This window comes from Vidua chalybeata, chromosome 4 (genome assembly GCF_026979565.1).
Source record: "Vidua chalybeata isolate OUT-0048 chromosome 4, bVidCha1 merged haplotype, whole genome shotgun sequence".
NCBI classification, from domain to species: domain Eukaryota; kingdom Metazoa; phylum Chordata; class Aves; order Passeriformes; family Viduidae; genus Vidua; species Vidua chalybeata.
The window spans coordinates 37,970,655-37,998,563 of record NC_071533.1 but is presented as its reverse complement, the minus strand read 5'-3'; the positions used below and the strand labels follow the sequence as shown (position 1 = coordinate 37,998,563).

The 27,909-nt window shown below is 39.9% G+C and overlaps 1 protein-coding gene across 1 annotated transcript in view; it reads right to left on the bottom strand.

Annotated features, from left to right (window-relative positions):
- The window catches only part of FAT1 (FAT atypical cadherin 1), a 105,604-nt gene extending 83,042 nt beyond the window's left edge, over window positions 1-22,562 (bottom strand). The window contains exons 1-2 of the mRNA XM_053940537.1: window positions 22,555-22,562; window positions 11,778-15,066 (exon numbers count right to left, since the gene is read on the bottom strand). Coding sequence (XP_053796512.1) covers window positions 11,778-15,045 — 3,268 coding nt within the window. The 5' untranslated portion in view covers window positions 15,046-15,066; window positions 22,555-22,562. The remainder of the gene's footprint in view (window positions 1-11,777; window positions 15,067-22,554) is intronic.
- Window positions 22,563-27,909: the final 5,347 nt, after the last annotated feature.

Sequence of the window (27,909 nt, the reverse complement as noted above, 5' to 3'; positions counted from 1 at the left end):
AGTGAACTGTCACACCAGACCTCTTACATGAAAAAATAATCATCTTTCCTTCCCCCCTCCCAAAGTAAGTAACATTTCTTGCACAGGCAGCTGCACATTTGTTAATCATTAACTGGTTTTGAAGTAATGATGGAGAGAAACTGTTAGCTATTTCTCACAATGGTACACCAACAAAAGGTTTAAAATGGAAGATGAAGTGAACATCGTAAAATTATTTACAGTAAGAAAAAGATGCTGTATTATCATAGCTCATTCAATATCTTGCTATAAGCAAGATTTTCTGTTTTCAAACTTAAATAATTAACTCAAATTTCATCAATAAAAATATAGCACTTTTAGGTAAAACAGGAAGAGATATCTTTTAGAAGGTGAACTATGCTGCTAATATCTCGAATAATAAAATAATACATATGGCCAGAATTGCAACACCAAATATAATAGAGGCATAACCAATGTACACATTCCAATCTTATCTAGAATCACTTTGATTCACTCTACCTTGCTTTCATTACAGGAAGGGCACAGCAAGGGCATTCCTCTCAGATCAAACAGAAAATTCCACAGACAGAAGTTTCCACATGTCTGATTCGTTGCAGATTAAACCCTTATCATTAGACAGTAATCTCTAATTTTCATAGAGACAGGATATACCCTGTCATGGCAAATCTACAGGCAAAGGGGGGAGAAGGATTAAAAAAAAATAAATATAAACCCCTGGTAGAATGGAGATGTATTCCCTGTGAAAGAGCTATACATGTCACTCTCACAGGTTTAGAGAAATAGAGGGGACAACATACCAACAATAAAGATCACATTCATAATTCAATAATCCATAATTCCATCATAAACTTCTTTGTACTGAAAGTCTTTCAAGCTGAAGTACCAAACTCCCTCTCTCTCATAAATACAACCAGGACTACAGGCAACACATACAGGAAGTCTGTGTTCATTTTTAGCATAGTATTCATTCACCCTTATTCACTTTCAGCATATTATGCTACCAGTATCTGCATTTTTTTACCCACATGACTGTATCAATTCTGTAATGCTCATGTACATTACCAGTAACACTAAAATTAGAAGGCTATTCCATAATTATGCTTCTTTCATTTTGAAATTTGTAATTTAATAACCTTTTAAGCCTTAAATCCTACACAAAATATGAACAAGCACTCTATGATCAGCAACTTCAAAACCAAAACTCAGTAATTTTCACTTTCTGGTGTATAGAGGTGGTACCAGGCTTTTTGCATCAACAAAATAAAGGGCTGTCTTTATTATAAACACACAAAATTATTTATTTAAGATACATGCAGATTTTGGAAATTATTCATGTCAGAGAGAATTATTCTAGGTAGAAGATTAGTCAACAAAGCAATGCAACTACTGTATTTTCTATATGTAACTTTCCCAACATACAGCAGATATTCAGTTCTGTTATCAGCAATACTACACTGACAAGTTTGCAAAGCCAGAATTCTGAGCCAAACAAACTATTAATGACCACCACTACTAGTAGATCAAGTCAATTTATATACACTAACCCAGCAGTTTGCTCTTTAACCCTAATGCAAATCCAAACTATGCAACTACTTATAAGAACCATGAACATATTGATTAGCCTTGTTCACAAATAATTTTAAATTAAAAAGAAGCAGCAATTAGAATCATGGATAGAACACAAGGAGCTTGGAGAAACATTTCAGAACACGGAAATAATTTGTTGCACTCCTGTTGCTAGATTCTTTGGACGCTTCAGTTTTTCTAAAAATCCCTCTCAGATGGCACTGGAATGCTACAGATTTTCTTTTCTTGAGCCACATGGAGAGTGATGAATTGAAAATTCATTTTTGGTCACATTCAGATGTCCAGTGTAATAAAGTCACAGATACAGTAAAAATGATATACAGATTAAAAAATGGACCTGCAAAACCTAGTTTCAGCAAAGCCCAAAGTATTTTAAAATCCAAGTTCTAAAGCTGCAACTACTGCATGTAATAAATTCTGGAAGTTGGCCAAATGCTCATGTAGGTTTGTCCATTGTTAAATATGTCCAAATGCTGTATGATTAAAGTCTAAAATCTTCAAAGAAAAGAATAAACATTATGCAATCATTTCAAGCTCCCCTCCTTTGACCTTAATATGTACTTCAAAAGCTCAGCAGATGCTTAGTAGGAAATAAATCCCCAATTCAACAGATGTCCCAACAGTGATATAGCAAGATGCACCTTCCATAGCTTTTGGCAACCCTTCCCTTTTATTATTCCTCTGCTCACAAGTACTTTTCAAGTCAAAGAGAGACCCAAGCAAGTTAATAGGCCCTTAGTATCTATTCTGCTGCCTGAACTGATTGCTGTTTATAAGGTAATCTTTGGGACCACATGTGGCTCAGCCCCAGTTCATCTCCTACAGAGACACAGCCCCCAGGCAGCTCTGTTTTCATCAAACCAAGCTGTAACCCAATCAACACCTTTCACAATCCCTTACTTTCAGCATGCCTGCAGTAGAGGAGGGGAGCCTCAGCTTTTGTATGGGATTCCTACTTGGCAGCTAAGGTGATGTTTTACTCAGTAGGATACCTAAGAAAACTCAACCTACTTTGGAAGATGCCCCCACCAACAGAAGACATAAGATGAATATGTTTGTCTAAAACTAATTCAGCTTTTTCCAAAGACACATTCTAAAAGCTGCATTAACAACCTAATAGCACTTTGGGAGTTGCCACCATCACAAATGCAAATTACATGGTTTTCTTCAAGCCTAAGAAAGAGAAGTAATTCCCTAGCTCCAGGCTGCTCAGGACCTTGGTCCAAACCCAGGCCTCCTCCACCCCTGCCAAATTGAAACTCACCATTAGTTCCAAATGCCTGGCTTAGCTTTATGCACCTAAAAAGAAACACAAATGCCACAGCATATATCACAGTTTAACCTAGTGGCACCATTAGTTCTAGACCTTAGAAAGAACATAATCACACCCTCAGTACAGTAGTAGAAAGCTGCAAACTGCAGTCAAAAGCAGATGGTCCTTGTCAGGATAACCAGATAGTCTCTTCTGAACTGGAGTACAAACATACACTTTAACTCTTGGATGTGAGATACTTTGCTTGATTGCTGGTACCATGGCTGTCTGAGACCTGAATTTAGTCATCTCCTAGTAAAATACTTTCTCTATTGCATTCTATGGATAGCAGCAAATTCAGGCCTTGTCCTCAGTCTAACAGATAGCGCATCCCTGGGTCTTATTTCTTTAATCAGACACAAATTGTATTAAATTGGGTCTATACTCTTAAAAGTTTTTAGATTTCTCCTAATACTAGAGGAGATAGTACTAGAAGTACAAAAATCATTCTTAGTAAGCTGGTGTTACAACTATTTGTAATGTCTCATAAAAGCGAATCCATGTGCCAAAGGACTCATTTTTAAAACCATAACAAATTGGTGGAAAATATATTTTAGTTGCATGAAATTTTAAGCAAATGTTTTTTAAACTCAAAATACTACTCAATTTAGACAGAGTTCCTTTTTTTTAACATAACTAATTTTGTCTTGCATAATGGCACAAGTTTGCCTTAGTGCCACTGAAGAAAGATCCATAAAACCAAAATGAAACAGATCATCTTCTGCGTCAGCTTCACTCTCTTTTCAACATCATACGGCACACAACACAAACCCACTGGGTTATCCTTAATTAGAAAGTAGAAAATAATACCCCATTTTAGAAATAGTCTACCCAAGTTTTTAGTATCTGTAATTAACAACCACAAGTATGCCTCCTCAATTTAAGTGTCCCACACAGATATGGTTGTCTCTCCCATCATGCAGACTAAGCTAGAATTTAAGCTCTGCTCCACATATAGCATGCTTGACTACCACTGAAAATTATGGTAGGAAACAAAGGTCATAAAAACATTGGATAAATGCTGTAAAAAACAGGTCATAGTGTTTGGGTGGACATAGTGGCCTTATTATTTATTGTCACAACAAAACCTTTTTTTCTGGTGGTTCTGGAGAAGCTTGAAAAGGACTCTCCAGCAAAGGATTCACAAAAGTGTCAGCAAGAGAGTTGAAATGTGCAGACCTGGTCTAGAGTCAGTGAAGATGTTCTCATGCTGCTCATCTTTCTCAATTCAACACCAAAGGGAGAGAATGCCCAGACAAAGAACAAAATATACCACCAGAAAAAAATCTTTAACATATATCAACATGTATTAAAATATCTTTTCAGAGCAGTTAACTACCAAAGTAATCCCTACTTGCCCTGCCCCCTTTTTTTAAAGAAGTGTTATTTTTACAAAACTATCCTCACAGAGAAGGCTAAAGAAATTACTATTTCTGCATCTCCGACCTAAACTACTTCATGCTTCCAGAACAGCTTTATTTTTTCTTATTTAGCACAGATAAATTAAAACTTCTTGAACAGATATGTTCCCAAACTTTCTCAAAACACCAAAAAACACCCAACCCAACATACACTTTTACAGAAATATGCACAAAAATACATCTCTCCAACTCTTTTAAGGGCTTTAATTACACAGTATTCAAACAAATAGATTCTTGCCCTTGTAATGTTTTCCAAAGAAACAAGTTTAACAGTTTGTGTTCGAATTCCAAGTGTTGACCTGAAATTCTGTTCCAGATGTCAGTGTGGCAACTAACCAGCCAACTCCAGAAGCCAAAAATAACCTGTGTAAGTCCTTTGATTAAGGAAAAACTCTCATCTGCTAACTAGAATGTCATTCAAATCTCCAGCATACATTTGAATTACGTCTTCCCTTAACTGCAAACTGAAGTGCTGATGAAACCCCTCATTTAAACAATTAACCTCCAAATTAACGTTTATAAGCTAAAGAATTTAACTCTAACTTGGAGTTTACAGAACCTAGTAATCATTCTGGGCTTTTTGTTTGTTTTTGGGTTTTTTTTGTTTTGTTTTGTTTTGGCTGTTTTGCACGCTGAAGGTTGTTCAGGTTATTTTTTGCTGTTGTTTTAGGTTTGGGGTTTGGTTTCTTGGGATTTTTTTTAGTTTGGGTGGTTTTTGTGGTTTTCTTCAAATTGCATCAGAATAATCTAAATTCTTACTCTAGGACACGTATGCCTCAGCTACTGAAGAAATTTAACTGCTATAGCTACATGGGCAAATCATTAACTTCAATGAAATGCAGCCATACAGAAAAAAATGTGCCCGAAAAGCTAATTAGATACCTGGAAGATTGGTCTGTGCTCTGAGCTTTACTCATGACTGTACCTGAGCTAGCTAGGGTAAAACTTTATTGTGCAAAAAGCTGCAGCCACTTAGTATTTTGCAGAAATAGAGAACCTGTTAATCCTTCTCTCTCTTCAAACTTAGCTGGAAGAACTACTGTGTTTTGCAGGAATAAAATGCTATCTGAAGACCCCATTCTATGAGGGTCTTCTTCTTAGTTACTTCTCACTTTTAACTGGTCAACATACTCATATAAGGAATTTTAACTGCAAAACCTATGTGCCAATGAGACTGCATCTGTGGACAGAAGCCAATCAAGAAATGCCATTGTCACATTTGTAAACAAATGTAGCTCTTGATGTGAAGATAATCTAAGAATTAGTCATATTAAACCCACCTAGAATATTCTTTCCCTAGTATCAACATCACCTGATCAATTACAATTTTTAATTTAATGTTTCATAGCTTTCTTACAATAACATTCGCTCAACATATTTTTCTGTTCATAGTTTTCAGTGACTACAATCTGACAGATCTTCAAAGACTCAGAATAAACACTAAGCCAATATATAACATGGAATTTGTATAGTAGAAGAATGGAAATTATTAAGAACTTCTTGATGTCTTATTTTTTCCTTTTTTTCTTAATTTAAACTGAAACTAAGTTTTTGCACATCCTGATGTTTATATCCATGATTTATACAATAAGGGTAACAAAGTATACAGAAGGAGTAAATTCGAGATGAAGCATTCAATGAAACAGTGTGAAGAAAGTCCTGTATTTGTAAGGTTGCTTAACTACAATTAACTTAAAACCAAATCATACTAATCTCAGTTTTGATTAAAAATATCTCCCCTATCTCCAAGTATTTTCTGACTGTATCTTTACAACAAACATACAGAAAACATTCCCAAGGATTTGAACTTGTGCACTGTTAAATTGCTTTTGGTTTGTGCCAACTACCATTTTTCAAAGAGCAGGGGGCACAGCTAGGAGTGAACTACAGGATTAGGATTCCCAATAGATGATCTGGGTACAGACTCCCTTCCTAAAGGTACAAGAGTTGTTGGTATAGCTGCGGGCCAGTTGGTTTTTGTTCCAGAAAATGGTGCTGCTTCAACAGCTATCCACTGAGTGCTTATGTGTTCTGCTCCACTGATGATCACAGCATTTAAACTTTGCTAATGCCAGTCTTTGAAAAGCTTTAAAGTCAAAGACCACCTAAGAAATAGAACCTGAAGCTATCCCTTATGTACAAATGTTAATGATAACCCTGTATTTAAGTTAATGGATTTACATGAACACTACAAAGCAATGTTAACATACTTATTACATGTTAGCCATGCTCTTTTTGCTTTTATGAATATAATTCAGTACTTTGCTTTACACAGTTAAACTCCTATTCAGTCTCCTTAATGAATGTCTTCCCAGCTGGAAATAGCTCTGGGAATATTAAAAATAGCATCCTATAGCCATTAAACTTTATTGACACTATTTTATGCATACAGAGATAGTGCAATAAAATTAATTTTCTTCCATATACACCTGCTAATTTTTTTTACTTGCTCCTTTAATATTATTTACCAAAACAATTCATTTTTCCTTATCACAGTAGCAAGGTTACACTTGAAAGTTACATGGTTCCAAGGGAAGACTACACAAGGAAGATAAGCACCTGGATGTTACAAACCATGTGACTTGAAAACTCCCCAAATACAAAATAACCAGAGACTGGGAAAATATTAGAAGAAAGTATCATCCCCATGCCCTGCCTGTACTACTGGAGACAGCATCTCAGGCTAGACAGATATTTGTTTTAAAAAACCACACTCATGTATCTCTTAAAGTCAGCAAATTAGTTTAATCACCTTAAACTTTGTCCGTATCATTAAAGCAGAATTACTGTTACTCTGTAACAGTTATGGCCTAATAACTCAAAATCAGGTTAATGAAAGAGCTGTAAGATCCCTGGTTACAAATAACTATACACTGTAAACACAAGTAATAAGGTTATCATGTATGAGGTTCAGACTGTCACATCACCCTTCACACCATTCTGGAACTAGATTACGTACTGTGAAATATCCTCAATAGCAGAAGTTTAGAAAACACCTGCTGGTAGTCTTGCAAGTTGAATTACTTGTTAGGTTTCTGATAATCAGTTTATAAAATTTACTTTGGCTTGAAATCTTACTGTGCAGGGCCTACATGTAATATCCAGCACCTGCATGTGTAAGGATTGTAAATGCAACCACTCAACCGGTTAGTTATAACAGACACCATTACTTTCTTTAACCTTCCTTCACTTCTGAACATCAGTTCCCTAAGCATTTCAATGAGGCCCTTCTTAGCCTAAATGACCCATGGCATCTACACATCTAGAGTCTGTTGGCTCCCTTAGCTATCTAAATTTTGAGCACTAGAAAGAAAAGCAAAACCATAAGAAAACAATTTTGAAACAAGATAAGAACAGCATTCAATAATAAGATAGAAGTCCTGATATCTCAAGGAAACGAGCAATCTGCTTGGCAAAAATTCTTTGGAGAAGGCCAGATAACTGCTACAAGTTTTTCTCAGTCTCATTTTTACAGCTGAAAATCAGTGTGGACACTTGCTCAGCACATGCTGGTGCTCCCATAATAATGTCCCATCCAGCCCAGTGAGTGACACTGTTCACTTGCCTAAACAACTGGAAGAAGTACTACGAGCTCTTCCCAACACCGTTTTTACAGACTAGAGCTTCCATCTTTCAGTTAACCTTAGAGGACTGCAAATACCCAATGGAAATGCTCCATCCTTGTATTTGAAAACCAAAAAGTAAACAGGAAGACATTCTTCTTTTTCCCTCCTTGCCCACTGGAATAAAAACTGGGACAAGGAAGTTTCAGTATCACCTTGGTCCCACAGAGATTCTGCTTTAGGTTCTGCTCCAGCAATTGCTTCTGTAATTCTTTAGAGTTTTTCTCAATCGAAGTAGCAGCATGGTATTGACATGATTTATCTCACTTTTACTGTTTTGTGCTAATGGGATTTAGATGGTGCATGGGTTTTTCTTGTGGCACACTGTGATCTGCATCAACACAACACCTTCTGTTATTAATACACACCGATGTGCTCAACTCCTTGCCAAGTTCTTTGATAAAATATTTTACTGCTGCTTTAGCAGGCAATTTATATAGCCAATCGATCATCTCAATTTACAGCTTTCAATTCCACTCACAAATAAAAAGCTATTTTAAATTCCAAGTTCTCCTGAACACATACCTAAAGGATAAACAAATGGCTTTACAAAAATTCACAGCACAAAAATCTCATTTTAATATTTTTCCTCTCATACAATATCTCAAACTCTTCATTTATCATTCAATTTAAATTTTATTTCTGTACCATCTCAGACACAAAGCACTATTGTACTTCTGAATCATACATTGAGCCATGACCTCTGATCTCTCTCCCTTACCCCCTTGGCTTCCAGTTAACAGTTTATGAGCTGAAGCATGAGGGTGAACCTCAAAGTAATCTCATTAGTATCATTTATTTTCTTTAGTCATACTTTCAATCTCTATAACTTCCTGAGGAAATGGATTTCATGACTTTATTACACTTCATGTGAAAAATACTTCCTTTAGCTTAGGAAAGGAAAAATACTTTAAAACCTGTTAACTGTGTGTGCCCTATTTTTTGCATTACAAAAAATAAACAGTGATATAGGTGCTACAGAAACTACTTCAATTTTATCATCTTGTTCTCCTCCTTTTCTGACCATTATTGCCTTTTCAGGTTTAAGAATACTAAGAAAGCTAAAATATGACTGATTATCAAATTCACCCCTAACATATCTTTTTTCTGTGTCTACTTGAAAAGCTTCAGAGCAGTCAGGGAACTAAGTAATCAAAGCAGCTCCTGAGTATGGAAATATTGGTGTTTAGTGCTCCCTGTTAAGACATTCACTGCTAATGGTTTGGGCACAACTGCAGAAAACAGAACCTATGAAAACCGCTGACTGAAAATAAAGGTAAGTCTTGGCAAACAGAAATCAAGACATCATGTCAAAGATATATTTAAGTCCCTTGTGAAAATACCAGAATTACAGATACAAATATCAAACATTAATACCATTTCCTACCTTTTGAACTGTAAAATTAAAACAAACTTAACATGGGATACCATTTCCTACCATTTGAACTGTAAAATTAAAACAAACTTAACATGGGAAAGACAACCTAAAAGTCCACAAAAATCAATGCATGGAACTAGCTATTCAATGCATCTATCATCATCTAGTCTACCTGCAAATATGATTGTTGTCCGTAATTTCTTATAAGCAACGGATAAAAGAGCCACTCTGAGCCACTGAATAGTTTAATGTTGACTTAAGTTTTTAAACATGATTTATCTGTCTTTGAACTGACAGTGTAGTAAGATGCTCTTCAAAGACAGTAGGATGAGACATGCTCTGCTCAGGGGTGAAGTCCAGAGAACCTTTCAGCAAGCTGAAAAAGTTAACAAGTTGCTTGACAAATCTCTTAAACAAATTCTTCAATGTGCTTTGTTGGTGGATATTCCGTCTGCTCCCTGTATCAAGGCCATTCTATTTTAAAAAATATGACAAATATTCAGACACTGCAGTATAAAGAGTGCCTTCAAGAACAATTCTGATGGCTTTTTACCAAAATAAAGTGTCAATCCAAAACTTAAGCTACATTGCCAAGTTTGTACATACTCAATATCCTTTCCTTTTGATCACCATTTGATGGAAAAAACACATCAAGCAAACTGAAATAAACACTTTCTTCCTCACACCAGTGTCATAAGTGGAATCTGTTCAGTAAGATTAAAATCTATCAATCCCTCTCTACCAGCACCCCATTCCCACCAAATCCCTCTACTTTCATCCCTGAAGAACTGCAAACACTAGATACCAGATATGAATACAGACAATGCCTCTCCCCTGCCTTGAAAATACAGAGCCACTGTTCTGGACAATATTATTGAAGAGAAGCTGGCTTTGCCCCAAGCTCTGCCAGCTTTGTAAACCCAGCTGATAAAAAGCAACTTAAACTCACACCAATTCGTTAGTCAAGTAAACTAGCTTTGTGCCAAAAAAGTAGAGAGGCAACACACACAGATAACTAATTCTGCCATGGTAGTACCATCACAAAAACAAACATACCTGTCCACATACCCACAAACAGGTTCATTCTCACTTACTGTTACCTATCACACATTAATAAATTGCCAAACTCAGACTCATTCTATAGGACAACTAGAGACACCTCTAAAATACCATAGTACACAGTGAACTTTAATATACTTATATCAAAAGAAATGCATGATGATATACAAATTAATATTCTGCACACATACTAAATGGCCAAAAGTGAAACTACAAGGTCTTGGAAAGAAAGTATTCAATTCTCCACTTTTAGAAAATCTGTTTCACTACCTTAACTATGTGCTTGGTTAAAAGCAAAGCTAAGGGAAGCATTGTTACCTGTAGAGCTGGTTCTTTAGCCACAAACCATGTAGTTTAATAACAGATTTTCTAGAGAAGAAAAATGGTCAGGAACAGTTTGAACACCCAAACCCTAAAGAGTAAAGTGGCTTCATGAGTCTCTATTACCCACATTCACAATTGTGGGAAGCACAGAGAACACACCGAATGACTACTGGATGAATCAGACATAATTCCCATCTTTTATTCTCAGTTACAAGCTTTTTTTCTTTAAGGCATCAATCACATATTGATGATTTACCTATACGTAACCTGTAGACAAATCTTACACCAGATTCCTCCTCTATTTATTTCAGGATGCTTAGATAACTTCAAAATATCAATGTTCTCTCTTTATCAAAGACATAAATGCTACATAGCTACATAGACATCCAACCAAAATGTTAAAAGTCAGCACTAGAATTTTACTGAAAATAGAATTACGTTTCTTCTGAAGACATGACACTGGAAAAATTCTCACACTGCTCATCAATGTATGCATTATTTATGAAATAAGTCAACAGTTCAGTCTGCTTGATTCATATGAGGTTTTTCTAAGGCTGCATCAATGCTTTCTTTAGCAGAAGCCTTCCAATGAAGACGGCACTGCTTACTGATTTCTAGATGGGCACCTGCAGACTCTGAAAGTAACTAACTAAACCAGCACTATGGCAATATCACACACATGCACACCTCTAGTAAAAGGGGCGAAAGAAAATGTCATTTAAGACTGAAAAGTATAACAGTCCCACTGTCCACAAGACAGAGAGTGTGTGCTCACATGAGACAGACCTCCATTTCATATCAAGAGTATTCTTACTTCTTCTAGGTGGCATAGATTTTAAGACTTAAGCATGGCTTTAGGTAGTCTGGATGGAAGTGGGAATATTAGAGAGAAATTACTCATCAAATATATAAAAATAATTTCACTTAAGTAGCAGACACAACTATACACATTGTTGGTGACATCTTGTAGTCCAAACAAGAACACCTTTATCAACTGTGACAATGCTGCTTCTCTTCTCTTTCCTGGCATTTGATTTTGTTTAGTATATAAAAATAACAGAAAGCCACCTTACCTTTTTCTTCATCTATTCGAAAAACTCCTATACCCGATCCATCTCTGATGGAATATCTGATCTCCCCATCTCGTCCTGCATCTTCATCATAAGCAGATACTGTCATTACTGAGGAGCCAACAGGAGCATCTTCTTTTATGAAGCCTTTATCTGCAAATACGGAGAACCGTGGGGGGTGCAAGTTTTCATTCACATCAACTATCTCAACCTCAACGTAACACGTAGAGGACAATGAAATGGGTTTTCCTTTGTCCTTGGCTCGCACGGTCAAGTTATAAAGTTGTTTCTTTTCATAATCCAGTCTTTGTACAATACGTATTGCTCCACTTATTTTGTCAACGTCAAAGGTGCCGTCTCCACTGTCCAAAAGACTGTACCGTACTTGACTTGACTGACCTAAATCAGGATCATAGGCTTCCAGCCATGTAATAATAGCTCCCTCAGGAAGATCTTCTCGAATTTTCACATGATAATTTGGAGGAATAAACTTGGGAGGATTGTCATTAACATCTTCTACAGCCACTTTCAAAATAACTGTTGAAAATAATTGAGGTTCTTCAGCAGGTTGGTCCCTAGCCTCAATTTTCAAAAAATAAACATGCTGTTCCTCCCGATCCAGGACCCCTACAACTTTCACAACTCCTGTCACAGGATTAATAGTAAACTTGTCTGTATCTGTAAGAAGGGAGTATTTCACTTCTCCATTAGCCCCCAAATCCTTATCAGTAGCTCCAATTTGAATTATTTCACTGTTGGGCTCTTTGTTTTCACTTACTTCAACAAAATAGCTGTCTTGAAGGAACTCCGGTGGGTTGTCATTAGCATCCAAAATCTTTATATCTAAAAGGGTCCAGGCAGACTTCTGTGGTATTCCAAGATCATAGACAGTAATATTGAGGGTATATTTATCTCTTAGTTCTCGGTCAAGGGGAGATAGAATTTTCAGCACTCCACCTTCCATATCAACAATGAAACTACTGTCTTCATTACCTGCAGAAATAACATACACTAGCTTTCCATTGAAGCCAGTATCAAGATCAGCAGCATTCACAGATATTATGCTGGAGCCCACAGGTTGGTCTTCTTTTATCTCAATGCTGCTGGGGAGAGTACTTATAAACTGAGGTGCATGCAGATTCACAGAGTGAGTATCAAAGAAAGCATCCTCAACTTCTCCACGATTGTGCAACTTATTTGCTTGTAAGAGTTTCTCTGCGAGCATTTTGGCAACACCAGTTTCTTCACATTGCAAGCTGACTGGTTTGCGACTACTAGCTACAGTTATGTTGATATACAGTGGTTTTGCAAAGTTCTCTCCATCTGTAGCTGTAATTTTCAAACTGTAAAAAGACATTTTAGCACCTAGGCCATCTATTAGTGACTGTTTGAGAGAAAGTACGCCAGAATTTGGGTTTAGGCTAAATAAATCCAGTTCATTTCCAGATTCAATTTGGTATCTCACCAACTGGAGCTCATCAGCATCAATAGCAGATACAGTTGTTATTTGTTCTCCAACACCAAGATCCCTGGGGATTATTCCCTCACAATTTATTTTCTCAAACAGAGGTATATTGTCATTCAAGTTATTTAAAATAATAGTAACAGGAACTTCAACTTCTCGGCGATATGGTATACCCCAATCAGAGGCTCGAATCCTTAAATTGTAAACCCTTGGCATCAATTCATAATCCAAGTCTTCTGAGGTACTAATAATCCCACTGAAATGGTTAATCACAAATGGCAAAGGATTTAGGTTTGCAATGCTATAGGTCACATAACCATTCTCCCCTTCATCAAGGTCTTTTGCACTCACTCTCATTACACTTGTACCTATTGGCACATTTTCATCAAAGGAGGCTTTATAGGATGTCTGAGTAAATTCAGGAGGATTGCTATTCATGCCTAGTACCTTAATTAATACTTTTGCAGAAGCTCTTCTGTCACTTGTCACAACTTCAAGTTCAAAATGGGATGCATATTGTGCTTTTATGGGTTCTAACGTGGTAATAAGACCAGTGTGAGTGTTTAAATTGAATTTTATTTTTCCTGGTGTGCTTTTAAATACATATTTTAAATGTGGGTAACTAGGCACAGCTTTCACCATTATCACAGGTGTGTTTGGAGGAGCAAATTCACTTATTTCAGCTCTATATATCTCTTTTTCAAATCTGACAGGACCAGACTTAAATTGTGGGGAGGTCACATGAACAACTTTTACCGAAGAAAATTGTGGGGGATTCCCTTTGTCTTTAGCTTGAAGGGTAAGGTTGTATCCAAAAGGGTGACTCTCCCAGTCAATGGGACCTATGGCTTTTATTCTGTATTCTTTGCTGCCTGGAACAGACCTCACTGTTTTGAACTGTTGAAGCGCATCTCCTGCAACAATATTTAATGATGCTATTTCCCCATTCGAACCCTGGTCACTGTCCTCTATGGTTACTATTGCATACGTTGGATCTGCGTCTGATTCTGATGGAGTCAATGGAACAGCTGTAATAACAGGGGCATGTTCATTTGCTTGCTCTACATAAACCGTTAGTTTTGCCATACTGCTTATGCCACTGCTACCATACAGCTTCAGCCCACGGTCCACTGCAAGAATTTCCATCTCATAACGCTTAGTATCCAAGTAGTCAAGTCTACCAGTTAGAACTACCACTCCACTAGTTGGATGTATAGCAAACACATCTGTTCTTTCTTTAAAGCTATAGTAGAACTCTCCATTTGTTCCTATATCTGCATCTGTCGCACTGACTCTTGCTATGCTGGTCCTTATTGCTGTGTTTTCAGGCAAAGAAACGCTGTAAGACGTTGGAGAAAACAAAGGCCGCAAGTCATTTGTATCCAGAACCTGTATCCTGACCTTCGTGCGTGTTTCAGCGTTTGTATTTTTTTCAACTGCTTTAACAGTCAGCATATAATGGTCCTTCACCTCTCTGTTAAGGATAGCTGTGTTTCCTCCCTTGGTCCGTATTCTCAAAAAGCAAAAGTTTCCAAGAACATACTCTTCAGCTTTGAACAAGTTCTCACTGTCACCAGAAATAATTTTGTATCTTAAGTCCCACAGTGGATTTGTAATGTAAATGCCCATTTTCACTGGATGCCCAACATAAGTCTTGGCTGCAGAATTCTCATATACAGTGGCATTATACTGTACTTGTGTAAATTGCATTGATGGAGTATGATGTGGCCTTTGATTTCCTTCACAGTTTCCAAAATGCTGCACCAGCAGCATCAGCAGCAACAGCATAGTCAAGTATCTTCCCATGGCAGCAATTACAAAGAAACCCTGAAACAAGAAAGAAATGCAGTAAGGTTTATGATTGTTCAAATAAATGTTTATCAAATAAATATTAATGTTTAGTTCAGAATTCATACTTGAAAGAAAATTATAGGTTACACATTTAGACTATATAATTTTCTTGAAGAAAGTGTCAAAATTATTTGCAGTAATAGAAACACAGATAAATTAAAAACTCCTACAAAAAGCCAAGAATCCATTACATCAAAAGTCTAGGAATTACTAACGCAACACAAGAGGAACACAGAGTTAAGTTCAAACGAACACTCCCATGAAGCAACATGCTAGAAGAAATATGTCAATGTTGTCTGCTATGAGCAAACAAACTAGGTCTGAACTAATAAGGAGTAGTGAATATTCACTCCAGTTCTCTGCTTCATACATGACAATGATGTCTAGTAAAAAATTCTCCTCCCTCATTTCATTTAGATTGTAAAATGATTGATGTACAATTATGTGGAAGTAAACTGCAAGTGTTAGCTTGATATTACCATCAATTTTTTACAGTATCCAATGTGCACCTGTCCCAAGAATGATAAATATTGTAACAGAGAATAATTCTGTATTGTATTCCCTCCAGCTCTGACTACCCTTGTAAGAGTAGTGCTTATCATTAAAAAAAAAAAAAAAAAAAAAATCAAGCACCACTAAGGCGTAAAGCCCATGAAAATAAGATGTATTCCTTTATTCCCCTCTCAGAACAGATCTGAAACAAATTAGTATCAAGAGCTATAAGAACAAGAATCTATCAAAATTACTGGAGGAACATTTTAGTTGGGTTTCTCCAATACACTCCAGAAATGACAGAGAAAGAGCCTGAACAGCAAGACAGTCATAGAGGCAGACCTTCACTGGATTTGCCCTTTGAAGTCAGTATAACATTTTTGCTACCTAAATCTAGGCCAGATTGCAGTAGGAAGAAAGGCAGAAACCTCAGGAACAAGACATCTGGGACCACCTTCTTCATCTGTGTTTACAGCAGTCGTCTTTACTCCTTCAAGTCTCACAGTATAACAAATCAAAGCTTCAGAAGGCTCCCTCAACAAGCCCAAGCTTTCAACAAGATCCTGGGGGCAAAACTTCTTTCCAGCAAGTAGAAAGCAATCTAACATTTTCTTGATTACTTTGATTAAGTAGTACACATTCATTTCTTTCTTCTTTCTCTATTTAGCTGTAATTTTTTTCCCTTACCTCTCCTTCTCAGTTTTCTTCCCTGGCCAATCTGCTATACAAATCAAACTAATTACTCACTATGTCATTCTTTTATTGTTCCTGACCTTTTTCTCCCCACATTTTAGCCCTAGTTTGCCCTCATCCTATTCTTTGGATGTCAGTCTCTAAGTGCCTATCTTCAAACTAGTTCTGTTCACCTCCTCTAAAATAATATCACATGTTGTCTCCTTTCTCCACTCATGTTTTCTCTTACATTAATTTTTCCCTTCCCTACTTCCTACCTGCTCAGGTAGATATATGAAAGATCACACTAGCTGACATTCCATGGACTGACTCTGCCCACTAGCAAACATCAGAGCAAATTAATCTACTTGTGTCAACAGTTCACTTCAAAACCTCAGAAGGAATTCAGCCGCAGATATTACTAAGTCAATGACTTTGACAGGAATTTAAGACTCAGATTCACACTGCTGTAGAGCAGTAATGAAAAGGAATATCTTTTGGAAGGAGAAAAAAAAAGTGTGTCTGTCTTCCAAATCCAGCATTTAAAGTTGCACAATTAAAACTATAAACATAGCAAACAAAAAGTGAATAAGCAAATAATAAAAAGTATTAAAGCTCTTTGAAGTTAGTCACTAGCTGGAACCAATACTTAGAAGGTCTTAACACTGACTGAAGAAAACTTTGGGAGGGCAAATGAGTGAGGTTGAAACAGTCACCATTTCAATGGCTACACAATATTATTCCTCCCCTATCTACTTTCCTTCCCAGGCTATGATATGTCCTGGGAATACAGAGGCACTTAGGTCTCCAGGGCTTTGTGTCCCAGCATACTGCCAAGTTAACAAATATCTGCTTAAAACCAACCAACAAAACAAACAAACTCTTACAACCAAATCTTTGCAACAAATAGTGATATCAGTTAATTCCAAAACTCTGAAAATTTTAAAATGCCACCAGATTGGCCTAAAAGGCAATGTTAAGAAGATTGCTTAAAACATCATTTTTAAGCAATCAACAAATCCAGCTTTTACTCCATCTTGCTGGAATTCTGGAAGCCATCTATTACCAATGATCTACTACTCAATGATCAAATTTTATGTTGATCTGATCATATACTTCCTTGCTTTCTCCCTCAGTTACACTAGCATTTTTTATTATTATTATTTTTAATTTATACTGAAGTCCAAAACCCAGCTTTACTTCTGATACTGTAGCACCTATCTCACTGCCCTATTACAAACAATAACACAACCACCAGTAAGAGAATTTACCCCCCAGCAGTAACCCCTGCGACTTGATGAGTTACAAATAAGAACTGAACTCTCAACTGAATAGTTAACCACAGCAGATAAAAACAAGTTAGCAATTTCTTTTAAAAAACACTATTTCCATCTTGTCATAATTTACATAGCTACTAGAAACTAAAAAACATTGACTCGGATAACACAAAAATCAGCATAGTATATTCTTGGAAAATACCTAAAGTATTAAGCAGTTGCAGTCATAAAGACCATTAACTACTAAGAGAAAGTATGAAAGCATTAAGATAAAGTGATAATGTGTTAGATATAAACTCAGATGGCTCATTACAGCCTGCCAAAATGACTGAATTTCAGAAACATTTTAGCCAAAGGCTATACTTTGAATTCTTAAATTTTTATTATCTTTGGAATATGACCAGTTTAGGAGTTTCTGTATCCATGTTCAATACACAAGGCAACCGTTTGCTTAACAAAATATCATAGCCCTAAATTCATAAGAAGTGCACACTGTACTATTATGAAAAGCTACTTCCAAACAAACTTTGATTTCCTATTTGGAAATTATTATTCAGATAATTTTTATTTATATGCATATTCAGGTCATTTTTATTTAGATGCAAATTCCGCACTAGGAAATGTTAGACAGTTTTACTACTTAATTAGAACATTATCAAAACTATTAATGCATCAAAACATTAACGTGATTTGTACATGGAAAAAATATTAATGCAACTTAGAAATATTAACTATCTTCACATTAAAAGGTCTAAGCATAATTTTGGAGCTAGCAGAGCTCATATTGATAATTTACAAATTAAGATGACTGGATAAGATAGCAGTCACAAAATAGACTGTTTCTCCTAGCAGGAAGTTCACAGTATTTAGATTTCAAAGTCTATAGTTTAAGATTTGAGAGTTTTAAGCATAAAATACATAACTTTAGTAAAGAACAATTTCAATGTAAAGCAAGCAAAAAAAAAAAAAAGACTAAACTAAGTTTATCTTGCTTATGATACATACATTGAACCAATTTAGCATACATAGATACATAATGTATCTATGGGGAACATACACTGAGATAGTTATTCCCCCACCAATAGGAGTCACAGGCAGGAAAAGGACCTAAATCAAGCAACATACCCAAGTTAGTCTTAGTCTCATTGCTATTCTTTTTCTATATGCAAGTTCTACCAGTTAAGTCCAGAATAACCTACCTACCAAGCAAAATATTAACTATTTACCTTAAAGGTCAGTTTTGATCAGCACACCCAAATGATGCTATCTGACAGAAATGCACTGTGAAATTGAAGTCATGACAGGATTTCTAGTGTAGCAGTCTATGAGAGATTGTGTGACTTTGGAAGCTGCACTAATTGTGGTTACACCTACCCTTCCAATTGTTTAAAAGCAATTATTCATGTAGTCTAATGGGAAAAAAAAAATATCAGGTTTAGATGTTTCAACACGCTTAACTTTCCAATCAAACAAATTAACAGTGTCTTTTGCTTTTCAGAGGAGGAGGAAGGTGTCTGTTTTGGTATTCAGAAAATTAACACATGATGAGAGGGTATGGTAGTGTTACTTTAGTAAATCTGGTGAGTTATTCAAAAAATGTACATTGTCACAGAGATTAACATAACAGTTTCAACTTGTGACTAAAGTCCAGTAAGTTTTATGTTTGTATTCCCCACATCATGAGTTAATCTCATGAGATACTCTGATTTATATTTTCGAAATACTAGCTGTTAAAAGGAAAATGCAGTAGAGCTATATTCCAACAGCAACAAAGTTTTTGAAACCAGAATGAAACTAAGATTCACATGGAGAATTTCGACTGTTTATCTGTAGGCAGTTACTTACTGGTGTATCTAATATGAACTCATCAGCTGTGCAAAGAAAAGCAGACCTCCAATCTCTATGAAAAACCATTTTTTCGAAATTTAGCATGGCACCCAAAAATTTGTGATAACAAAAATAGTTCTACTGATTTTGAATTCAGTTTAAAAAAAAAATCTTCGAGAATTAAAGCCATTTTACACTTGTGTACTTGAACTGAGAGTAGAGTTAACTTAGCTATACAAAGTTCTTTAACATGCTTAATTAAAAAAACAGACCATCCTTTTTCTGGGATGACTTCTAAGGCTCACCTTTCAGTCTCCTAAACGAGATTTTAGGATTTAAAATAAAATAAAACAAAAACTTTAAAAATAGTTTACAGCATGCAAGTACGATATTTACTCACTGAATAGCTGAATTACTTCCACACAGTTAGAAAAGCAGATAGGAAATACACATCTATTATAAAACGTTCTTTGCTTTTACAGAGAGACAGCAGAGGTGGTAAAAGAACACAGGTAGTATTTCCTATGCCACTCCCTAGGAACAACTTGTATGCAAGTATTTAAACCGCAGGAAAACCTGCTGCTAGAAGGCAGCATTTCTTTAAACTTATTAATGCTTTTCCGAAAAAAAAAGTTTTCAGCAGGGGGATACTAACAGCGGTAAAACACGGCGTCACTTACTGACGAGAGATTAAAAAGTGCATCTTTCAAACATAACTTTGTTCTGCTTCAACTGTCCTAAAGAAGAATAAAAGCAGCAGCAGAAGCCGATTGTTGAGTCCAGTCGGGCTCTTCCGGGGAGCTGCTGCCAAACGTCGGGTCCTGGCAGGCACTGCCCTTTACCTTTCGGAGCAATCCGGCGAGGAACGCAACGAGGAACGCGGTGTGGAAGTGCGAACAAAGGAAGAAATTCATCCTAAGGTACTTCTCACCCGCCGCGAACCGCCCCTGCCGGCTCACCCGGGAATGAAGTTTGCAATGGCCCATCAGACGCACTCAGACACCTTGCCTCAGGGAAAAGCGCCACCGCCAACTCTTTCTCTGCCCAACTTAAGCGGAACCTGCCCGCTAAAGTCCTGCTAGCTCTCCGGGGAGTGCGGCCCCGGCTACAGCCCGGCCGGCCGCCGCCAGCCGCGGGGGGAACGGGGCGCCAGGGCCCGCGACGCGCGGCGGCCACCCCGGCGCGGCGGGGAACAGGGGAGGGGGCCGGCGCCGCTCGCAGCCCGTCCCACCGGGGACCGCAGCACGAGGCGGTCGCTCGCCCAGCGCCTCCGGGTAGCCTCGCCCCCGTCCCGGCCTCGCATCGGAGCCTCAACTTCCCAAGGGGTCCGCGCCGCCCGCCGCCCTCCCCCATCGCCAAAACTTCTCCCAACTTTCCAGTTGGCCCAGCGCTCACCTCTGCGGCTCGCTGCCTGCGGGGCGAGGGCGCGGGCCGGGGCCAGCCCCGCACGGTGCCTGCCGCGCTGCTCCCCCTTTCTTCCCCGGCCACCAGCGCGCCTCGCCGGTGCCTCTCCGCCCCCTGCGGGCCGCGGCGCCCCCCGCCGCCAGATTCCTCCGCGGCGCTGGACGGCCGCCCCTCCGGAACTCGTTTCTGCGGCGCTCGGCTGGAGCGGCGGCAGCCCTCGCACCCCTGCCCGGCCCCGCCGTGGAAGGACGAAACGCGGACCAGAACAGCGGGGGGAGGGTGAACCGCTCACCTCCGCCGCGCTCGCCCCGTTCCTGCACGACGGGAGCGGCAGGGAATCGGGTGCCGGTCCAGGGACGCGGGCGATTTCGCGTACGGTGAAGTTCTCCCCCAGAAAGGCTACTCAGAAACTTTGGAAAGCTGCTGCCAGGGGTGTCTTACGGGGATGGCAAGGGAGACAGTCAGAGCCCGCGGGAAGACGCGGTCCTCTGCTGTCCGAGGAATAGCGGGCGGCCGGGACGAGTCCCGTGGTGCCCGCCCGCACCGCTGGTACCCAGGAGCGCCCGGCGGCGACCGCAGCGCCTCGGCGACCGCTGCCCTTCCCACAGGCGGCCGGGCTGCCACCCCTGGACCGCGCCGGCGGGCTTGGGCTCACGCCTCCCCACCTCGGCTGGGCTGGGCGAGCCGCCGCTTAACGGCCGGGCGGAGGAGGGAGGTCTCAGCAGAGGCCAAAAGTGACTGGCGTAGCCCGCGGTTCCCCGGCACCGCTGGAAGGAGTGGCGCCCTGCTCCGGCGTCGAGAAAAGCAGCGGCAGTGAGAGGGAGTGCGGAGCCGGGTATACAGCCGGTGAGCGCAGCGGCGGAGAGGGCATGGGCTACCAATCCGTACCCTCAAATGGAAAAGCGCCCTGCCGGATTCACGCTGAAGGGGTATCTGGCAGTCTGTCAGCCCTCCATTAAAGATTAATACTCCGAAACAGTCCTTGAAGGATTCCCCGCTCATTAATAAGTGATCACACTTAATAACTATCAAATGTTTGTCTGGGGAATCCTGTCCCAGCGGATTCACGACGAAGCCGGTTGGAGGCAGGAGCCGCCAGCGGGGGCGTATTTACCACGCATTAGCCCCGCCACGTCTTTTATTAGCCACATAAATAAATGCAGCCAGTGGCGGAGGGAGCCCCTCTTCAACCACAGCCTCACGCGTCCAGGGCTGCGGGTCAAACGGAACCAACCCCGTGAGAAAGCGCTGGCTCTCAGGGTCACCAACCCGCAGCCGGGTGGCTCCGCCCCGTGGCGCCCGCGCCCCCTCCCCGGGGTCGGCCCTGCAGCCCCCGGCCCCGGCCCCGGCTGCCCCGCGGTGGCGGCGGCGGCGCAGCTCCGCGGCGGCCGGGCAGGGGGCGCCGCGGCACAGCGCACGGGCGGCGGGCACTGCTCCCAGCGCCGGCTCCTCCGAAGGGAGCACAACCGAGCCGGTAGCGACGAGCCCGGCTCCGGCTGCGGGGCTCCGGGTCGGGAAGCTTGAGCCTTGCTCTCGCCGTGAAGGGGGCGGTAAAGCTTGGGATACCTTCAGCTCCAAGGTACACGTAGATTTGCATAGAATCGATGTGCGGGTATATATACACGTATTGATATATACATAAACATACACACTCTACACAGTTAAAAAACACGGGTTGAATCGAAGATCCTACTGTTTTCAGTAACGCAACAAATTAGAGCACTAGAACTCTCCAGGGAATCATCCCTCTCAGCACCCTGCTGATAATAAACTCATTAAACAAAGAACTTACCAGACCAGCTGGACTCGGCACTCTTCTCACAAAGTCCGCTCCAGCTCAGTTCATGTCCGCACGCTTCCTCCTCCCGCTTTTTTTTTTTTTTTTTTTTTTTTTTTTTTGTCCTCTGGAGAAAGCACGAGCAATGCTCCGGTGCCCACACGCCTCTAGAGCGTGAACCCCGCGGTGGCCCTGGCGCTCAGCGCGGCCCCGGCGCGCAGCCAGCGCGGCGCCCGGCCCCGCCGCCACAGCGCGGCATGTCGGCTCCGACCCATCCGCTGCTTGAAACTTGAACGAGGGGGGAAGGAAAAATATACGGGGAGTTGGAGAAGAAGAAGAAAAAAAGAAAAAAAATTAATAATAAGAAGAAGAAGAAAGGCAAGAGGGAGGGAGAGATCCAACTTTCTTAAGACATGTCCAGGCAAAGAACGGGCAGAGTTGAAGAGTTACAGCAGCAGAGTGAGTGGAGACGCTGCGCCGGATCGCCGACTCCTTCCCTCCCTCTCTCCTTCCCCCGCCTTCCTCCCTCCCTCTTTCCCTCCCTCTCTCTCCGTCTTCTTTCGCACTCTGTCCGTCCCCCTCGGACCTCGCTCACGGCAGCACCACCCCCTCCCTGCCTTCGCCGATGCAGTCGGCGGCGGAAGGGAGCAGCACGCAGCTCTGCGCGCCCGCACGGCTCCGTGCGGGGTCTCCGGCGCGCACCGGGGCCGCGGCCGCCCTCCCTCCCGCAGGTGAGGCGCCGCGCCGTGCGCGGTACGCTTCCGCCACCCCGGCCTCCCGCCGCCACAACTCTCCGTGGCCGTCGCCACTTGGAGGCCCCGCTGGCTCCGCCGCCGTAACGCCGCTCGACTCGGCAGGACGGCGCTGCCGCCGCCGCACGCTGCGGGCTCCTCGCAGCAGCGCCTGGCGGCTCCTTCTCGGCGGGGCACAGCAGCGAGCCCAGCCGGGAGGCTCCAAGCGGCCTGAGCACGGGAATTTCCCACTCTCTCCCGGCCACGTTAAGTCAAGAATAGTCTCCTCTCCTCTCTCCTCTCTCCTCTCTCTCCTCTCCTCTCCTCTCCTCTCCTCTCCTCTCCTCTCCTCTCCTCTCTCCTCTCCTCTCCTCTCCTCTCCTCTCCTCTCCTCTCCTCTCCTCTCCTCTCCTCTCCTCTCCTCTCCTCTCCTCTCCTCTCCTCTCCTCTCCTCTCCTCTCCTCTCCTCTCCTCTCCTCTCCTCTCCTCTCCTCTCCTCTCCTCTCCTCTCCTCTTTTCTCTTTTTCCCTTCTTTTTTTTTTTTCCTATTCTTCTTCTTCTTCTTTTCTCTTTTCTTCATGGGAGGTGTATTTCTTAAATACAGTGCAGAATGGCAGCTCCTTCTCCAAAATAATGCATCACAAACAAGCAAGATGTATTTATAATGTGGTTCTCCCTCATCCATAGTCAGCCCCAACCAATTACTCTTCTTCAACAAAGTTCAGGAGATGTTGCACTGCCTAGTGGCAGGAATCAGCTGAAAGGAGCAGCCTCAGAAGGTCCTGAATGGTGTGGTTTATGAAATTTTGGGAAAACTACAGAAAATGCTTTAAAAGTTATTTGCCTGAAAGACATAGTGTAACAGTAATTTTGTAAAGCATTCTGAGATTCTCACAAGGTAAAATATTCTTTTTCTAAATGATTTATCCCTAAGGACCTTAAAGTCATGGCCTTCTTCCAGAAGTCAAATTGATTTCTGAAGACATTGGATCATTATTTCCTATACACCACTAAAATCCATCAGCCAAATGATCATGCAGGACTCTAGGATAGGAAGAGCAGATACAAACTGCAGTATATAAATATTAAGTACATTTCCAAATAGTGCATACATGCCATTTCAGTCTAGGAATGTTCATTTTGAGCAAACCCCTGGAAAGTTTATGTCAAAATTCTCTGTCCTTATAGATTTCCACAACAGACACAGCCAACTGATTTATTTAGCATCTCATCTTCTTTCTAATGACCCTAAATGGAATTATACTGAATCCTTATCCAAGTGCCACTGGGCCAAATGACCTTTTCTTCTGTGAAAACTGCTTCAAAGTGAGTTGCATAAAATAAACTGCATTGAAAATAGCATTCCAGAAAAGGACTAAAAGGGAAACACTTTAGACCATTTAAGCTAAAGGCTAGAAACAAATGTAAACCACACTTTACTCCCTACAGTTGCAAATATTTTGTAGTTTTGGAGTATGAAATTTCCTACCTTTCAGATTCATTACCATATTGTGGTTGATTGCTGAGTTAAGTAACAAAAGGTCAGGGCCACAGGTTGCTTACACTTTTGTCTAATCTTTAATTCTTAATGCCTGGAGAAGTGAAAGAATTGCAACAACCTCCAGTAAGTTGGACATGAACATCTGTGAAAAGTATCTGGTAAAGACAACAAAAAATTAGAGGCTTTAGAGGCTTCTGATTTGGATCTCCTACTAGACATGCTATGCTGACAGTAAGAACTTTGAAGAAGAATAAAGGGATATGCCATCCTTCTCCAATAGTGGGTAATGGTGCTAAGCACTTCAGATAAAGTGATGGAGCCATGATGTCCAGGCAAGTGTATTCATAAATCTGCTTAATATAGATAGGTTACCTTCTAAAACAGCTTTCTAACATCTTAAATAATATTGACAAAGGCATTTTGATACTTACTACAAAATTTTTATTTTGTGTTTCCTCTTTAATTTTTCTTTTCTTGGAAATAGTGTCAATAAACCTGCTATAAGTATAATTTACTTTCACTAATTATAGTGAAAGGATATCTTTGTGATATGTTATCCCAAAGAAAATATATTCTGTTATATTTTGCTAAACTATAGGAAAAGTACTAAAGATAATACTTGAAATCACACTTGGGTATCTAGGGCATCATCCATGTTGCTGAAAATCTTCCAATCTTATAACCATTGTAGCAAAATATGTTTGGTTCTCCCTCTCATCTATTAACATATGTCTGTCCTTATCAAATTGCTTAAGATGAAACAAGTTTCAGCTCAGCTGTCAAAAAAAAAAAAAAAAAAAGGGACTTGATTGTTTTATTTCAAGAGAAATATTAATCCTTCAACTTAGGAATTTCCCAAACACTGAAATAGAAATTACATTTCCACATAATCATAACCATTACCATCTTCTTCTAAGGTGTCATGGCACTAACACTCTTTTCAGTAATATATCTCAAAACCTAGCCTCACAGATTTCAACTCTTGTTTGCTGTGTATTTAACAAAGAGGAGCTGATAGTTCACTGGGTGAGATCGGAAGTAAATACCAAGCTCAAGTGTCCTCCAGAGAAATTTTACTGCTCCCAACCCAAGGTATGCACTTGTGGAATGATATCTGAAGTACTTTGGACTGACTTCTCAGCTCTCATTTTGTTAAAGAGAAGATAATTTTAAATTGTTGCAACTTCAGCTGCATAAAACTTTGAAGATCAAAACTGGCACTTTGAATTGTGCTGTCTCAGAGATGGCCAAGGCAAGGATAACTCAGTCTTCAAGAGGGTAAACCAGTTGCAATTGCTATACAAAGCGCAGCTTAAAAAAAAAAAAAAACAACACTTTTGAACACAAAGCAGCCTGTGACTCAGGGGCAATAAATGGGCCATAAACATCGACTGTCTGTGACAGAGGGCAAAAACATCTTTTCAGAAAAGAGGTCAGACACAGTTTCCAGTGAGTTCTCTGTCAATTAAGTATGAACTGACCTGATTGGTTTTACCGTAAGAACTAAATTCTGTACAGTACAAAAGGCCAGCACAAAACCTGTACTCTGAACTGCATTTATATGAGGAGGAAGCTGCTTGCTAACACTTCTGCTCTCGTTGTTCTCCTTTTCCTCTTCTGGTCTTAGGAAGAACTCCCTGGACCTCAATTAGTTGTAGCCTTTGGAAAGGAAAATAAAACAACTTCCCAAAACTTCATAATTATCCTTTCCCTGGCCTGCAGTCAAGGGTATATACTCCTTTACCACTCTAGTTTGTTTCCTGTCTAGTAAATGCAGACCTGGGCAATAAAAACTAATTCTGTCTTTCTGGCTGTTCTTGTCTACTTTTGAAAACTCGGGTTGAACTACAAATGTCCATTTCTCTCCCCTTCCCCCTATCTGCCATTTACAGGGGGAAAGGGGGCATGTTCTATGAAATACACATTTGAGAGAGTGCTGACATTTTCTTACCTAAACCAAACTTTTTCAAAACCCCTGAAAATCTTTAGGATTACCTTAGCATACATATCTTTATCTGACATAATTTGAGAAGGAATATTTAACTTTTCATATTTTAATTATTTTCATTGTCCTTCTTTACCCTAGAGAATTATTACTGCGTAAAATATTGCTGACTATTTGATTAGGTATTCTTTCACAGTGCTATTCAAGACTTCCAAGGCAGCAATGTCAAAATAATAGTCATATATCAGCTTTGGAATAATGAAATGCTAAGCAATCTCAGCTACTTGACAATCTATTTTGTGCCCTGTGAGCCTAAAGAGAAGTTTACTGAGGCGACTCAGTCATTAAACCTATAAGCTCCAACTATTTGTGGATATGTGTTAAATACACAACTATGCAGTAGTAAAGACAACCTGGAGCAATGCTTCAGAGGAAAAAAAAATTAAAAGATTTTGGTCCTAAAAAAAAATTGCTCCTAAATCCAAAATTAGGGTGTGAAGAACTATGGAGAAAAATAGAGAGACATCGTGACTGTTACTCATAAACTTCTGAAATAAGTTCGTACTCTCCATAAGCAATGAATTTACCTGAAGTTCCTTGGTTGGTAGGATGGCTTTAATTTAGCATAGGGTGTTTAATGGTGGAATGTAATACTTTGAACATCTTCAAAATTCTTCAGGTTTTAAGAAAAAGGAAAAGCATAGGTCTCTATTGAGACCAAGCCATCATATCTCTTATTTTGGTCATCAGTCCTTTTTAATAGACTAGCTGTAGACTTACAGCTTATAAATCTATAGCATTAAAATATATAGTATGTACATCTAGAACCCAATCAACTTCAGTTTACTGTATGCCTCAAAGAGATTTTAATTGTGCTGGCATCTACCATGTTATAAACTTCATGTTTATTTAAGACTAGATAGCTTATTTGTCCAAATTTAATTAATTTTAGGTTAAGATTTGGTTTAGGATTTGCAAATCCAAATAGTTAAAAACCTAGATGACTTCAGGATTTTGAAAAGCTAATAGATAGAAAGGTAGCTGTTTTCCGTTGTCACTAAGGCTCAATGTTTTTTCCACAACCTAGAATATTGTATGTGATTCTTCTGCTACAATTAATCTGGACATACAGCTAAGAGCCCTTAGATTTCATCAAGATTAAGATTCCAGGTCTTTACTGGTAGTTTTTATCC